This window comes from Dipodomys spectabilis, unplaced genomic scaffold, assembly GCF_019054845.1.
Source record: "Dipodomys spectabilis isolate Male_0828 unplaced genomic scaffold, ASM1905484v1 ptg000015l, whole genome shotgun sequence".
In the NCBI taxonomy this organism is placed as follows: Eukaryota; Metazoa; Chordata; class Mammalia; order Rodentia; family Heteromyidae; genus Dipodomys; species Dipodomys spectabilis.
The window spans coordinates 11,460,437-11,476,590 of record NW_024870692.1 but is presented as its reverse complement, the minus strand read 5'-3'; the positions used below and the strand labels follow the sequence as shown (position 1 = coordinate 11,476,590).

The following is a 16,154-nucleotide window of genomic DNA, read 5'->3' as shown; positions in this document are numbered from 1 at the left end:
GTAGAATCTGACAGCCCAGTGTGAGACAGTAGGCACCTTGATTATTTAATTACACAAGTTATAAATATATAACTATGTAGTAGTATAAACTTAGGCTTGTTTTTTAATAGTTTTTTTTCCCAGTCCTGGAGCTTGAACTCAGAGCCTGAGTACTATCCCTGAGCTGCTTTTGCTCAAGGTTAGTATCCTACCACTTGAGCCACAACTCCACTTCTGGCTTTTATTTATTTTTTTATTTTTGGTAATATACTGGAAATAAATGTCTCACAGGCTTTCCTGCCTGGACTGGCTTCGAACTATGATCCTCAGAGCTCAGCCTCTTAAATTAGCTAGGATTACAGGCATGAACCACTGGCACCTGGCAAGTGTAGGTTTTAAAGGGCATGCAATATTTTTGGACAACCTCCCTTTCCCCAGCCAAAGAACTTCTGTGTTTATATAGGTAGCTTTTATTTGTCGTGTCTGTATTAAAATTGGCTTATCAGCCAGGCGCCGGTGGCTCACACCTAGTAATCCTAGCTACCCAGGAGGCTGAGATCTGAGGATCTCGGTTCAAAGCCAGCCTGGCAGGAAAGTCTGTGAGACTCTTATCTCCAGTAAACCACTAGAAAACCAGAAGTGGCGCTGTGGCTCAAGAGGTAGAGTGCTCTCCTTGAGGTGAAGAGCACAGGGACAGTGCCCAAGCCCAAAGTTCAAGCCCCACGACTGACAAAAAGTAAAATAAAATAAAATAAATAAAATAAAGTTGGTTTATCAGCTAGTTGCTGGTGGCTTCTGCCTAAGTGGAACTGTGGTTAAAATGGCAGAGTACTAGCCCTGAGCAAAAAAGTTCAGGAACAGAACCCTGAGTTCAAGCCCTGGGATGGTACAAAAAAAAATTTTATTATATATTTTCATAATAGCTCAGTTTCAAATACATAATAAAAATGTGTTTCTTCTTTTTAGCCCCAAAAGAAATACCGAGAAACGTAATCGTGAACAGGAAAATAAGTATATTGAAGAACTTGCAGAGCTTATTTTTGCAAATTTTAATGATATAGACAACTTTAACTTCAAACCTGACAAATGTGCAATCTTAAAAGAAACTGTGAAGCAAATTCGCCAGATCAAAGAACAAGGTAAGGGGACTGAATTCATATATCTGAACAGTTAAGTTGGTTTCTCTTTTTCCATGTATGAGAAGGCCCTTCAGAGTCTCTTTAATCCATTTCTTAGGCTTACATTATTGATGAGAAAATGATGTCACAGTGTAAGATGAATGCAAGTATCACTTGCAGTGGTTTATAAATAGGCTTTATATAAAATTCAGCCATTCCCAAGACAGGGGACCGAGGTAAATTGGGATGATGTAACTTTTCATCTGCTAAACTCAGCTAGGAGCCCACTCATTCTTCTCCCCCACTAGGACTTTTCAAATCTTACACAGCAAGTGACTATCATAATTCACAAGTGAGAGTAGGTGGAGATGTAAACCAGAAGTGAGGAAGTGAAGCACCTCTAGTTTCAGCTAGTCAGCATATTTGATTACGTCTGAGCCTCCACTGGTCTTGCCAATGGATTAGAATTACATATCCTGAATGACAAGAGGTTGGAAAGGCTATAATCACTAGGAAAAATTCTTTTGTGAAGTTAAAACACAGAACATGAACACTTTCGTCCAGTGGTTTTCTTTTTTTCCTAAGATCATTTTGTGCTTCTATTCTTTGATATTTTTGCCTACAGAAAAAAAGTAAGTAATATTTTTTAAAAAATACATTTGTCTTGTGGTGCCAAAAATCAATCTTTATTGGGCATATATTAACAGCATCCAGTGCTGGGGTGAATACAGGCTCTGAAGTATCTGTATACAAGTCTCCTGCAGGGCCAGGAATATCATTATCTCTCCTGTTTTCCAGTGGATCCTCTTGAAGTTCATGTTTTTTAATCTCCCTTTTATATAATATTCAAACAGGTAGACTTTAAAAGTATGTCTTTGTCTTTATAGATTTGTGAGCCTCCAATTGTGCTATTAGTCATAAAGTGCTATCTGTTAGCATATTATCATCATAGCATTTTTCATTTTCATATATATTCTAATGAACAGAGTTCTATGTAGAAGAGTTTCACAAATAAAGGTCTGTCTTGTAAGAACTTACATACATTGGTCTGGGAATGTGGCTTAGTGGTAGAATGCTTGCCTCACATGCATGCTCTGGGTTCCATTCCTCAGTACCACATAAACAGAAAAAGCCAGAAGTGGCGCTGTAGCTCAAGTGGTAAGAGTGCTAGCCTTGAGCAAAAAGAGGCAATAAAAAAAAATAAATAAAAAAGGGCTGGGAAGGTGGCTCAGTGGTAGAGCGCTTGCCTTGCATGCCTGAGGCCCTGGGTTCAGATTCCTTAGCACCACATAAGCAAAAAGAAAAAAGCCGGAAGTGGCACTGTGGTTCAAGTGGTAAAGCGCTAGCCTTGAGCTGAAGAGCTGAGGGACAGCGCCAGAGTTCAGGCCCCACGACCGGACCCCCCCCCCCCCCAAAAATAAATAAATAAATAAATAAATAAAAAGGGAACTTACATGCATATAGCATACACAGGGCAATTTCTAATACCAGCCTACTCTGGAAACCAGTTTCACTTTCCTAGTTTCTTTAGCAAAGTTAACTCCATCAACATTCAAGTTTTCTTCCCTTAGTGTATTAGCTTCCCTTCCTCATTTTTCTCTTTTTCCTCTTACCAAAACTCTGTTTTAATTTTGTACCTTTGTTCATTTAGGCTATAAATGAATGGATGAAAGAATATTCCTAGAACTCTTAGAAAAAAAGGTTTCATGTCTTTTATGTCTGAACATAATCATATGTGTATTTTTAACCACTGTGAAAGTCTTACATTGGTTTTTAAGGTTTTACAAAACCTTGGTAATTCCCCACTCAAACCATAAAACAGGTTAAGATGTGTCACGCTGGGCCTGTGCCATGCCTAAACTACTCTAGTGTTAATCATAAGGTGCATACCGCAGCCACCCAAGAAGCAGCAATAATAAACACCTTGTCACACTGTATTCTTTCAATCACGTGCCTACAGATTTGAAAAGCAATCTAATTGGAAAAGGGAAGCAAACATTAAATAAAAATGAAAAGTACAAATATGCTTTTAACCTCATAACTAGTATTTCAGGAATGTTCCTTGTTTAACACATGGTTTTTGTTTAGAAGAGCAAAATCACACCAGAAAATCATGTTGCCACCTACCTTTCGGAGCCTTAGCAAATTATTTCATCTCTGTGAGACAGTCTCCTCGGATTGTCTGTGGAAGCACTCAGCAAGAACCTGTTACAATATATGTTCATTAGCTGGTAGCTTTCTTTCTCACATGAAGCAAAAAGGCAGCTTTTCTCTCTCTTCTGTGCTAACATCATCTGATAGTGACTTCTTCCTTCATATGGAAAGCGAAAGAAAAAAGGTTGAAGGGTGATTATCTTTTCTCCAGGGTCACTTAAAGAAATTAAATATTTTCTAGAGCCAGAGAACTGTGCATAGACTGTGCATCACTCACCACTGATGCTCTGGTTGGGCCTGTTTGAGTTCTCTCTCAGTATGTTCTAGAGCAACACCTAAGTCAGGCTAAGTCATTCTGCCTGTTGCCCAACCGCTCCATCACTTCTGTTGCCAATCATTATAAATAATAAGTGAAACCCAACTTGCATCTTTCTACCATTATCCCAAACTTGGTATTTCAGCCTCACCTGTCACCTTGACTAAAACTAACTCGAGAGTTTATGAAAATATACCTAAGTAGTAAGTCCGTGTTTCAATACCAGTAATTAATAATAACAGTCTTCACTCATTTTTTGTAACTTTTTAAAGAGACTTAGATATATTCAGAGGCACCTCTATTCAAACTTAAATACAGAGGGGCTGTGAGGCCCCTGAATTCAAGCCCCAATACCAGAAAAAAATGGTATGAGGGCACAAATTTCATCATAAAGTCTATTGATAACATATTATTGGTACATTTTCTTCATAAGTCTTTTGGCTTCTGTTTGCTTTGTTTAATGTTTCTGTATTTTGTTGATATGTATGGTACATGATATTTATGATCAAAATTCTATCTTAAGTGAATAGTAGCATTTTGATTTACTTTTCACCATAATTTTCTTTTACCATTTCTGTTTGTGTGACCAATGCTAGTCCATGAAATAGGTGCAGACAGATTAGTAGGAAAGCCCACCTGGACTTTTGGGACCATATGTAGATGTGAACTAAATGAGTCAAAGGCTTGGATTGATGATTGCTTTATAACTCCAATTTAAACAGTTGTGTAGTATGTACACAGAAGGGGAATTGCCCTCCAGACCTATAAAAATGTTTCTTACCTGAGCCTTCTTACACTTAACAATATACTGAGTAAAGTGGAATAAACCTATTTTGCCTTTGGGGAGGCTGGGACCAGGAAGATTATGTTTGAGGTAAGACTGGGCTCCATAGGAAGACCTTGTCTCCAAAATGCACAAAAGTTTTCTAAATACTGTTTGCTTTTCAAACAGATTATTGAGAGCAGTTTTATTCTTGAACTTATTATTCTGGTAAAACAAAGGAGAGTGAAATGTGACTATATTTGTAGACTTTAGACCGAAGTGAATTTTCAGACTGAGGTGGCTTACACAGTAGTAATTTATTCTACATGCAACTACTTTAACTGATCCTTCCAAGGAATTTTTTTTTTCCAGTTTGGTGAATAAGGATGGGATGTGAAAAGCCCAAACCATAAATTTACTCTTGTAACAATTTATATCTGTACCTGACAACAGTACTGTCAACTGCACATTGTTGTAAGCAGTTTCTAGAACTTTTCATCTTTCATGACTAAAACTCAGAACCCTCTGCTGTTGTCCTCCCGCCCAGCAGCTCCTAGTAACCATCATTTATGTTCTGTTGATAGGAGTTGGACGATTTAAATACCTCATCTAAGTAGAGTCAAAGTGTTTATTGTTGAGTGATCTATGTGTTTGCTAGTGACCATCCTAATGTGTTTAAGGTGCTATCTCATGTGGTTTTGATTTGTTATTTCCTAATGCTTAATGATGATAAACGTGATGATAACACATTTGGGGAAGAATAAGGTTCTACTACCACACTGCAGTGGAATGCCTACTAGAATCAAATACTAAAATATTAGACCTGTAGAAGTCTACTTTAGTACATAACAAAAACAATGAGAAAAAAATGAAGTTCAGTCCTAGAAACAAGAGTGGCATGTACTCTGGAAAGAAGGTTCTGGGGTACAGGAACCAGGTCCATATGAAGCTACTGGCACTAAGATCTCACTTCTAGACCTTGTACTTCATTTCAGCTATTTTATCCCCCAGCTTTCTACTGCATTAGACTTCCTTATTCAGGGAAGGGAGATATGTTAAGTCTTTATAGCCTGCACTGGTAGTTGCCATGGGTGAAACGAGGCTCTGTCCATCTGAGCTCTTTCATCCTTCTATGACTGTGAAATGTTTTACTCAGAAATATTTTAGTTTATGCCTTTCTGCTTAGAAAATGTTCGATTTTTTTTTCCTCTCTGAGGCATCCCTGATAGTAGTGTAGGGGCCCATTTTTTAAGTGTTCCCTTCTCTCTGTACCCCTGGGTTCTTTTACTTAGAACTCTAGGAAAACCGGTTCTTCACTTGAGCTTTATAGTAGAAAATGCACACCTTTCCAACTCGTGCTTTGCCATGCGTGCAAAAGTCCACTAAAAGTTGACCTCTGCCATTTTAGGCCAATATCCTAATTGTTGGATATTTTACTCCTGAATTGCTCTTATCAGCAATCAGGTCATAAATTGTATTTATATAGGTTTTCTGAGAAAGTTATAGATATTTCTAAGGCAGTGGATGGTAGTTAATACTTATTGATTAAAGACGCTAGATACCAATTAAGTTTAGCCAGAGAATTGATTTTAATTTGACCCTTTTTATTGTGGTAAGTATACATAGCATAAAATGGCCATTTTGAAATGCATGGCTCCGAGCAGGCACTAAGTATTCACGTTGTTCTGCAGTCACCGCACTGCTCATCTTCAATGAATTTACTGTTCCAGGTATTTCATGTTAGGGAAGTAATGCAGCATTTGTCATTCGGTGGCAGGCTTGTTTCATTTAGCACAAAGTCCTCAGCATTCATTTGTGTTAGAGCACTTGTTGCCTTCAATTGTGTTACCTGGCTAGGTAGAGGCGAGGCAGAATTACATAACTATTGTTGGTCTGAAGTGAGATGCTCCTTTTTGTGAATACGGCAGCCCACAGGAGTTATGACTGCTTCTGTCTTGAGCCCAGAGTTTAGTATTAGGAAAGACTAGCCATGGATAAAGAAATTCAGTGCAAAATCTAACTCTAAAGGATGTCAAGGCCCAATTTTCTTCAGTATAACAGAAGGTGTTCTCTGGTCTTTCAAGCTAGAAATAAAAACATAAGCCAGGGGCCGTACACCAAGTTCTAGTAGTACTTACTATACATGTGTGCTATGAAGAAATAAATAAGCATTTTATATATTATGTAGATATTAGAAACTTACATTTATAGATATAAATAGCTATTATGTGTAGAAGAATCTTCTAGCAGAGAATCTTTGTCTAGTAGGCTCTCAGTCGATGTGAGTAGCCTTCTAGCTGAGGAGTGAGTCAGGACATGTTGAGACCAAGATAGAGCTGAGATTTTAATGATGGTTTTCTCCTATCTGTACCTTTTCCTTTCTTCTTCCTTTAGTTGCCAAATTCTTTACAGAATTAAGTTGCAGACATATTGCTTGTTTAAGAATTCAGATCTGGCCAAACATCCATGGCTCATGCCTGTAATCTTAGCTACTCAGGAGACTGAGAGCTGAAACCAGCCTGGGAATTAAAGACCATAAGACACTTACCTCACTTACCAAGCAAAAAGCCTAAAGTGTTACTGTGGCTCAAATGATAGAGGATTATCCTTGCTAGAAAAAGGTCAAGGACAACATTCAGGCCCCGAGTTCAAGTCCCAGTAAACACACACACACACACACACACACACACACACACACCGAGTTCAAGTCCCAGTAAACACACACACACACACACACACACACACACCGAGTTCAAGTCCCAGTAAACACACACACACACACACACACACACATACACACACACACACACACACACACACACACACACACACACACACACACACACACACACACACACACACACACACCTGTGTGCCTCCCCTTGACATCACTGACTGCTTCCTGGGCGTAGGCTTCCTGTTGATCTTGTCTAGCAGCTCTTGCTCCTCTTTGTCTGGGAGCTTCTCTGATAGCTTTCCCCTGTTGACCATTCCTTTTCTAGGCACTGTGCTTTTTGTCTGTCCTCTGCATGCTGTTCACTGTCTTTTCTTGCGTATCTAACCCAACTAAATTCCCTTCTTAAGTTATTTCTGCCTTCAGCTCTCAAATCTGTGCTGACAACTGCCAGCTTTAACTCTTTGTCCTTGACCTTTTGCACACACTCAGGGCCTTCAACAAGCTTCAGTACTTCAACCTCTCTAGCTGTCCATTCAGAGTTCCAGATACCTGTTGGATATCTCCACAGAGGTGCCCCACAGGCATCTTATTTTATCATTGTCTCACACTGAACCCATTTTCTCCTATCTCCTAAAAAGAATGACTTGTTCTTTTTCCAGGCTTAGTCAGTCTCAGTGTTTGTCTCCCTCATCTATTGTTCACCTGTTCTGTGCTAAGCTAGGATAGAAATCTCAATTCTAGATGTATCCACCTTCTCTCTTACCCCTTCTGCATACTTAGCCAGTCAGCTCAATTCCTTCCACACTACTTTCTGTGATACCTAAGCCTGTCCTTATTTTTGTTCTCAACACTCTTATTTTGAGATACCTTTCCTCCACCATCCCTCATATCCCCTTCTCTTAACTTTTGTAATTCTTTCCCACTACTATCAGCATTTGTTTCCTAAAAATATATTAAGATATGCAGTTCTTGTTCTCAGAATTTGCATTTACCTGTGGAATAAAGTAAAATACTTTGTGTAGCATTTAAGACCTTTACCACCTGGTCCTTACATGTTTGGGGGGGCTGTGTCTTGTCTCTTCAGCCATTCTACTTCTAGACAGTCCTCAAACCTTAATGACTCCTTAACGTACAGCTGCATAGCTCATGGACAACTGTTAGATAAAATAGGCACTTTATTTGGCTTTTAGTAAAGTCTAAACTGAAAACAGAACAATCAAAATACTCCTTACTACAGTGCCGGCTATAATGAAGGAACCATAGCTTATTCATATGTGTGTCCTTTTCCTTTTTATCTTATGTATAGGATATAATTAGTCTTTACATAAAATGGCCAAAAAGATAGGAGTTAGAGAAGATGTTTAAAGCCAAAGCTTCTTTGTTAAGCTTCAGGAAAATATAAATAGAATAAGTGGGTTGGGGGCACAGAGGGGGTAAAATAGTAGCTTTGAAGCACTGTTGGCTAACTCCTAGGTCAGTCTCACATAAATACCACAATATCATATGGAAATGACTAACAGGCATTCCATAATTATCCTTCTTACACATGGTGAATGTTTGAGGAATTCACAGTTAATATTCAGAACTCATTTGCCATAAGCCTTCTGTATACCCTGAGATGTGGCTAGGCCTCAGAACATAAGAAGTGAAACCATGTCTCTCAGTCAAGGCTATTAGTCTGCTACAGGCCTCAGATAAACTAAGAAATTATAAAAGGCTGTCTAGAATCAGCTCAGCATATATATGGCCTTTTCTCTGATTGTAGAACTTGCCCCAAGGGGAGGCTTGAGTTGTCCAGATAGGCCTGCACCTACATTTAGTAAGTGGTAGAGCTTATATTTGAGTCTAAAAAAAAGAAGAAAAGGAAGAATCCAGGCACTGGTGATTCACACCTGTAATCCTAGCTACTGAGGAGGCTGAGATCTGAGGATCACCATTCAAAGCCAACCAGGGCAGGAAAGTCCATGAGTGTTATCTTTAATAAACCACCAGAAAACTGGAAGTTGCATTGTGGTAGAACACCCACCTTGAGCTGAAGAGCTGAGGGACAGTGCCCAGCCCAGATTTCAAGCCCTTACAACTGATGAAGAGGAAGAAGGAAGAGGAGGAGGAAGAGAAGGAGAAGGTGGGGGCAGGGTGGGGAAGTGGGGGACTCTCACTTGTTTAGAGCTCATGCCTATAAATCCTAACTACTTAGGAGGTTGAGATCTAAGGATTGCAGTTCAAAGCCAGACAGGGAAGAAAAGTATGTGAGACTCATCAAGAATTAGCTGGAAGTAAAGGTTGTAGCTCAAAAGGTAGAGAGCCAGTCATGAGTGAAAAAGCCAAGCAAGACAGGCCTGAATACTAGGTTAACAGAGGAAGTAGACAATGATTTTTTGGGGTGGGGGTGAGGGGTTAGTCATGGCACTTGAACTCTGGGCCTGGGCGCTGTCCCTCAGCTCTTCAGTTCAAGGCGAGTGCTCTACCACTTGAGCCACTGCGCCACTTCCAGTTTTCTAAGTGGTTTATTGGAGATAAGAGTCTGACTGGCTTTCCTGCCTAGGCTGGATTTGAACCATGACCCTCAGATCTCAGCCTCTTTGTGTAGCTAGGATTACAGGTGTGAGCCACCAGTGCCCAGCTAACTTTTTAAAACACCCAACATAGAGTATATTACAGTGCACCATACAAAAATTGTATCTAAGGCTTTGTAACTGATTTTTTTTCTTCAGCAATATTAAAAGCACGTAACAAGAATGTTTGTACATAGTTTTCTGCCACCTTCTCACTCCCTGCCTTGTTCTCAATCCATCTGGATTGATATTACTTCCTGTGTTTTGTTGGTAAGGGAACTCATACGCAGTCACAATAATAAGGTTGCCACCAAAAAGTCACAAGTGGAACTGTGGCTAAATTGCAGAACACTAGCCTTGAGCAAAAAAGCTCAGGGTCGGGTACTCCAGCCCTGAGTTCAAGGCCCAGGAACAGCATGAAAAAAAAATTTGAGGCCTTGAGGCCAGTGGGTATAGAATTCACACTATAGCCTGGAAATTTTTTTGGGTCCGGTCGTGGGGCCTGAACTCTGGGCCTGGGCGCTGTGCCTCAGCTCTTCAGCTCAAGGCTAGCGCTCTACCACTTGAGCCACAGCGCCACTTCCGGCTTTTTTCTTTTTGCTTATGTGGTGCTGAGGAATCGAACCCAGGGCCTCATGCATGCAAGGCAAGCGCTCTACCACTGAGCCACCTTCCCAGCCCCAGCCTGGAAAATTTTTTTTTACACTGTTTTGTCCCCTGCTTCTGAAAATGATGGTTTTGGCTTCCACTTTGTTTAGGTTTATTATCAGAGAAAGTGGTATTCCAAAAGCATTGTGCTCAAAATTGAGTTGTAGTAGTCACTTCTGTGTCTGTAGGGGTAGTTTTACCATATAGTATTGAAGGGAGAGGCAGTGATAATGATTTCGGGCTGTATGTGGTTTTGTTAAGCACCTTATCATGACTAAAGTCTAAAGTCTAGAGCCATGGCATCATGGGGCCCTAGACACTGAGCAGGCACTATCGCAGATGGTACCTCTAGGGTATAACTGTCTCCGGCCTGGGTTCCTGTGCCTTCTACACTTCAGTGAATAATAACCAGGTGCCTTTGATTTCTGATGAGTATCTTTCAAAGGGAAAGATTACTGATGTAGGCTGTTTCTCATTTCACCCCATTCTGAATACTGTTGCTCTGTATTCAGCGCTTTCATGTTTTCCTGTGGTCTCAGAAAGAAAATAAATGGCACAATTGTGTCCTCTGTGTCACAAGTAGCTATCATTCCACATCTGACGTGACCAAAGCATGTTTGGGATAGGAGAGGAATATGGGGAGGCAGCTGTTAGGCAGAAAATCCGAAGCTATGGTCAGGTGAGGTGGGATGTCTGTGGCCACAAGGATAATTGAGATAGAACAGCAATGTTATATGACCAGTTAGATTTGAGATACATACACATATCGGAACTGGTTGGTAACAATATAGCTAAAAATGTGTAGAATATAAAATGTAACTACTATTATAAGCCAGGAGCTAGATGCGTGATATAAAACAATAAACAAGAACGTACATCGAATGCTTTTAGAGACAGAATCACCTCTAAGCTAAGAATGGAGATTACTTCAAGCAGCCTCATTGGCCTTTGTAAGTACTCAGACTGTAGACTGTTCCAGATAGGGAAGCTAAATTTCAATCAAGAGGCATTTGTTTACAAGTATTTCAGATAGCTATCTAAAGAGAAGAAACTTTACTTCTTCAGTAATGTAGTGTTTTACTGCTGATTCTTGTTCATTTTATGTAAATACTTTTTGCAATAGGATCTCACTGTAATATAGATGGCATTAACACTCCTAATTCTATAGTTATCAATGCTACAAAGTATAGATCTATCTAGCAGAAGTCTATGTACTAAGCAGCGTGTATAATCTTTGCTTTGCTTACTTCATTCTGGTATTTCTGAGTATACCCATCATCTCCTTTCATCCTTGTGATTCTCCTACAGAGTAAGTTTACTTACTTATCTTCATTTTGCAGTAGGAGCAAAGGTTTCAGTCTAGACTTACCCAAAGTCACACAACTGAGAGAGAGCACTAGAGGTCACATGCAGATTTCTGTCTAGCTTCAAGCATTTTCCTGCCATTTGGAAGATGACGTTATAAATGAATTGAATAAATGGTATCAACTGTTATTTAAAATAACTATGAAAAATATTTCTTGCTGATCTCTACTTTAGAAAATGGCACACACACGTATTTTCATGGCAAGTTAGTTTTCTGGTCAGGCAAAAGATGATGATGATAAAAATCCAAAGAAACTACAAAGTTGTTGTATATACCAAAAGACATCTTGGTAATTTGCCAAAAAGTTGGGTAACAAGCTTGTTTTAGGACATTTGCTTCATACCCTGTTATGTTGTGAATGGAGACTTTCCATCAAGAGTGCATATTCTGTTTTCTCGTCGTTTTATCTGTCCATCTCCATGCAATGTAACCTCTAGATGTACAACAGTTCTGCCTATGATAAGAAAGCATAGTCTCCCTTTTCAGGAAATATATTGAGGACACAACAGACTTTGCTGACAATCACTGTGACTACCCCAGTACTCATTGCATAATTGGTCTAAAATAAAGGAGTAGATCTGGGGGCCAAGAGTCCTTAACTACATACAAGACTCTTAAGTATATTTTTATCTTATATTCTAAAAGGGAACTGTGGAAATATAAACTTCCACTTAGAAAAATGGATTTATGAGATTTCAAGAATTTAAACTATTAAATATCCATAGCTATCTGAAATTGTATCTTTGCCCATTGTATCTTTTGTCCTTTCTTACATAAAAAGGGGCCAATATAACATGGTTTCATAAAAAAAAAAAAAAAAAAAAATACATGGACTATGAGAGAAAAGTTGTTTAGGTAAAGTGGGCTTGGATTCTCCTCTTCTAATATAAAAGTTCGATCATCCGTGCCAAGTACCCAGGGCTGAGACCTATAATACTAGCTAGTCATGAGGCTGAGATCCAGAGGATTGAGGTTCAAAACCATCCCAGGCAGAAAATGTCATCTCAGTCAATTAGCAAAGAGCAAAATTGAAAGTGTGACTCAAATGATAGAACATCAGTGGAACAAGCAAACCAAGCAGACAGGATGCCTCAAGTTCAAACTCTTCCTCTAAAAAGAAAAAAGCCCGATCACCTGTAAGAGATTTAGAGTCCTGGTGGGCCTGTCCATTTTGGAAGTAAGACACTTTGTCTTGTGGAGGAAATGAAAAGTGAAATAAATAGGACTGATATTGACATAGTACTCCTTCCCATACATTCATCACTGAGATGGCCTTTCACTCCCAGTTAATGCTAGCTGGTGGATAATACAGAATTCTTGTGCCATTTGGAGGAGTCTGTTTCTTCTGCTCTCTTAGGCCTGAAGTCTTTCTTGATGTGATTTATTATTTAAGCCTGCCTGCATTCGACAGACGCATGAACAGTGTCATTTTATTACATTAATTTCATTATATCTGATGGAAAGGAAAGAAAAGTAGGATCTTTCATAATTGACATAATTCTAAACCACCCCTAAATTAAACTTACCTTCTTAAGAATCATTTTCTTTTGATAGGCAATTTTTAATCAGTAATCCCTTCCATATCAGTCAGTTCATGAAAAAAAATACATCATACATTTTTTTGGAATATTATTAGTGAAATTGTCAAGGGCAAAAAATATAAGTATTTTTGTCTCTTAGATTATAGGGAAGTATATCTCATGTGTGATTGAATTTATTAAGCCCATTTTCCATTTTCTGTCTCTCTTTAAGAAAAAAATTCAGTTTTCAACCTTAAAATCTTTCTTTAAGATTTCTTAATAAATTAATTGTTCCCAATAGAGAGCATTTTCTATCAAAAGCTATGTCTCTCTAAGTGTACTTAGATTCCCAGACCAGTTCCATAAGCGTATTAATACCAGTAATGCTTCTAACTAGAGTGGGATGTATTCAGCTCTGTTTCAAACATATAGATGTTAGATAAATAAGGTAAAAAATGTTTTAGAAGCATTGTGAAAGGTAATCCAAACTTTTCTTTTATCTTACTTCAAGTCTAGATAGCATCCTATGAGCTTCTAAAGGTAGGATCCCTTCTCCTGGTGTTTAATACATGATGAGTACTGGAGAGGCTACTCAATTGACACATCTGTGATTTCTAGAGAGATCTGTTTTGGCTTTCCAGGCCTGTGCTTGCCATGCAGTACCAGTCAAGACTCTTAGAGCAAGAGCAGCACCAGAAGTACAGGCCTGCAGTGGAAGCGATGAGCAGACCTGGCTTGGCTGGGGCTAGAACACACATTTTCATAGACTCTAGGCTACCTTTACCAGTCTTCCTCATAGTCCACCTGCTTCCCCTTCCACTGTTTTCATCTAACCATACTTCTATTTCTCCTGGACTTTTTCTTTTCTGGTCCACTGCAAGCACAAAATTCAGGTTTTTGTGTACTCATGATCTGGAGTACACATTCAACTTTTGAAATTGTCTAAGGATTGTCACTGCTAGTAACAAGTAAAATATATGTAAAATAACAAAAGTCACACATTTTCATAAAGTTTTAAAAATGCATAAGAAGTTGTGTTCCAGATGTTTTTGAAATATAAGTGAAGTTTAGTCTTTGTCACTTTTATACCTCAACTTCAGTTTATCCCTTTTTATCTCACTGAAGATGCTTGGGTCCCTTCCAGTTCCTGAGGAGACTTTATTTCACACGTGTGTGTGTGTGTGTGTGTGTGTGTGTGTGTGTGTGTGTGTGTGTGTGTGTGTGTGTGTGTGTGTGTGTGTGTGTGTGTGTGTGTGTGTGTCTGTTCCTCTTCCTCCATCTCTGCTTCTCTCCCTCTTCTTTAGGGTCTATTTGTAGAAACAAAGCCCACATAATAGTAGTAGGTCTGAGATCACTTGAAGAAAAACATTTGTTAGCTAGGTGTTGGTGGCTCACACCTCTAATCCTAGCTACTCAATAGGCTGAGATCTAAGGATCACAGTTAGAGGCCAGCTCAAGCAAGAAAGTCCATGAGACTCTTTATCTACAATAAACTACCAAAAAAAAAAAAACCTGGAAGTGGAGCTGTGGCTCAAGTGGTAGAGCACTACCCGTAAGCAAAAAGAATCACAGGGAGAGTGCCCAGGACCTGAGTTCAAGCCCCAAGACTGGCAAATCTACCCACCCCTATCTCCCCCTAAAAAAGGTTTATTTTCAGAGGAGCTCCTTTGCCAGAGGATATTGTAAGCAGGTACTGGGAATGTGGAGGAGGCACCTGTGCAGTTTGATGAATGTTTAGGAATCTGCATTGTGTCCTTCGGTACTGAAGTGAATATTCATTTTCTGACTCACAGGCAGACTTAAGGTTTTGAATCTCTACCCTAGTGGTTTCAAAGCCATAGCAGTTTTTAATCTCTCATACTTGGCTACTACATATGTAATCACTTAGGGTTGTTAGAATATACTCACTGCTTGAGCCAGTGACTCATTATCTATAATACTAAGCTACTAAGGAGGCTAAGATCTGAGGAGTGTGGACCAAAGCCAGCCGAGGCAAGAAAAGTCCATGAGACTCTTATGTCTAATACCATCAAAAAGCCAGAAATGGGGCTTTGGCTCAAATGATAGAGCACTAGCCTTGAACACAAAAAGCCTAGGGAGAGTGTAACGTCAAACCCCAGTAACAGCACGCACACCCACACTCACACTACCCATTCTTCACCTGCAGGACTCAGTAAACATATTCCATATTTTTTAAATACATAAATTATGAACAATTGGACTTTTTCATAAAGTGACCCCTGAAGTGGAGATAGTGGGAATCGTTAAATCACCTAGCTGAAAGCATTCGATGTTAGCATTTGTAAAGACTTACAAGTGCCAAATGTTTGTGGACCAATGTCATGTACCTACCAGTTTCATTATTAGTTTTCTTTCTAGTAGGTCTACCTGTTTTAGCTTTCATACCACCGCAGTATCTTCTCATAAATAATTCTTGACTTTTAGATAGCCTACCTACTTTTTTCCCTTTTGCAGTATTGACTTTCTTATAAGAAGTAAATGATTGTGGCCATCCTCCATATTGCTTCTCTTCCATATTCCTCTGAAGAGCCCCTTAGGTAATTTCTTTTTCCCCCCTTAGGTAATTTCTATGTGCTCTATTAAAGTCTGCTTTTTGCAGCGATTAAAGTTTTAAATTGAGTTCCCAGTTTCAGGATTAGGATAAGCAAGTGAAAAGATCTGTGCTCCCATGGGGTTAAACTCCACTTCTAAATTAAGAGACTCAGACTTTTCTTAGAAAGGAAAGATCATATAACTTACATTGCATAGATACCTCTATAGTTAAATGATGGTACACTTTTTCCTTTTAAAGTCCACCTCTTAACTAGGTTTAATGTTGAAAAATTAACCAATTGTTCCTGGAAAATGTTATCAGCCTGAATTTTTGAGATTTGTACATCTAACTTCCTTGGCAATTTGGTTTATCCTTAGAGAATTATATAGAAGATCATTAGCCATCACCTTTTTATTTTCAAATTCGTTTGTACTTTATACCTCAGAGAACTAATTAGGCACTGTTAAGATCCTGAGGTATATGCATGGTTCCTGGTGTGTTGAT

General features: G+C 39.1%; 1 protein-coding gene across 4 annotated transcripts in view; it reads left to right on the top strand.

Moving 5' to 3' along the window:
• Ncoa2 (nuclear receptor coactivator 2) overlaps positions 1-16,154 on the top strand; it is a 258,130-nt gene that overhangs the window by 168,533 nt on the left and 73,443 nt on the right. For all 4 annotated transcript variants that reach the window (XM_042665844.1, XM_042665840.1, XM_042665843.1 and 1 more), the window contains exon 4: positions 946-1,118. In XM_042665844.1, coding sequence (XP_042521778.1) covers positions 946-1,118 — 173 coding nt within the window. The remainder of the gene's footprint in view (positions 1-945; positions 1,119-16,154) is intronic.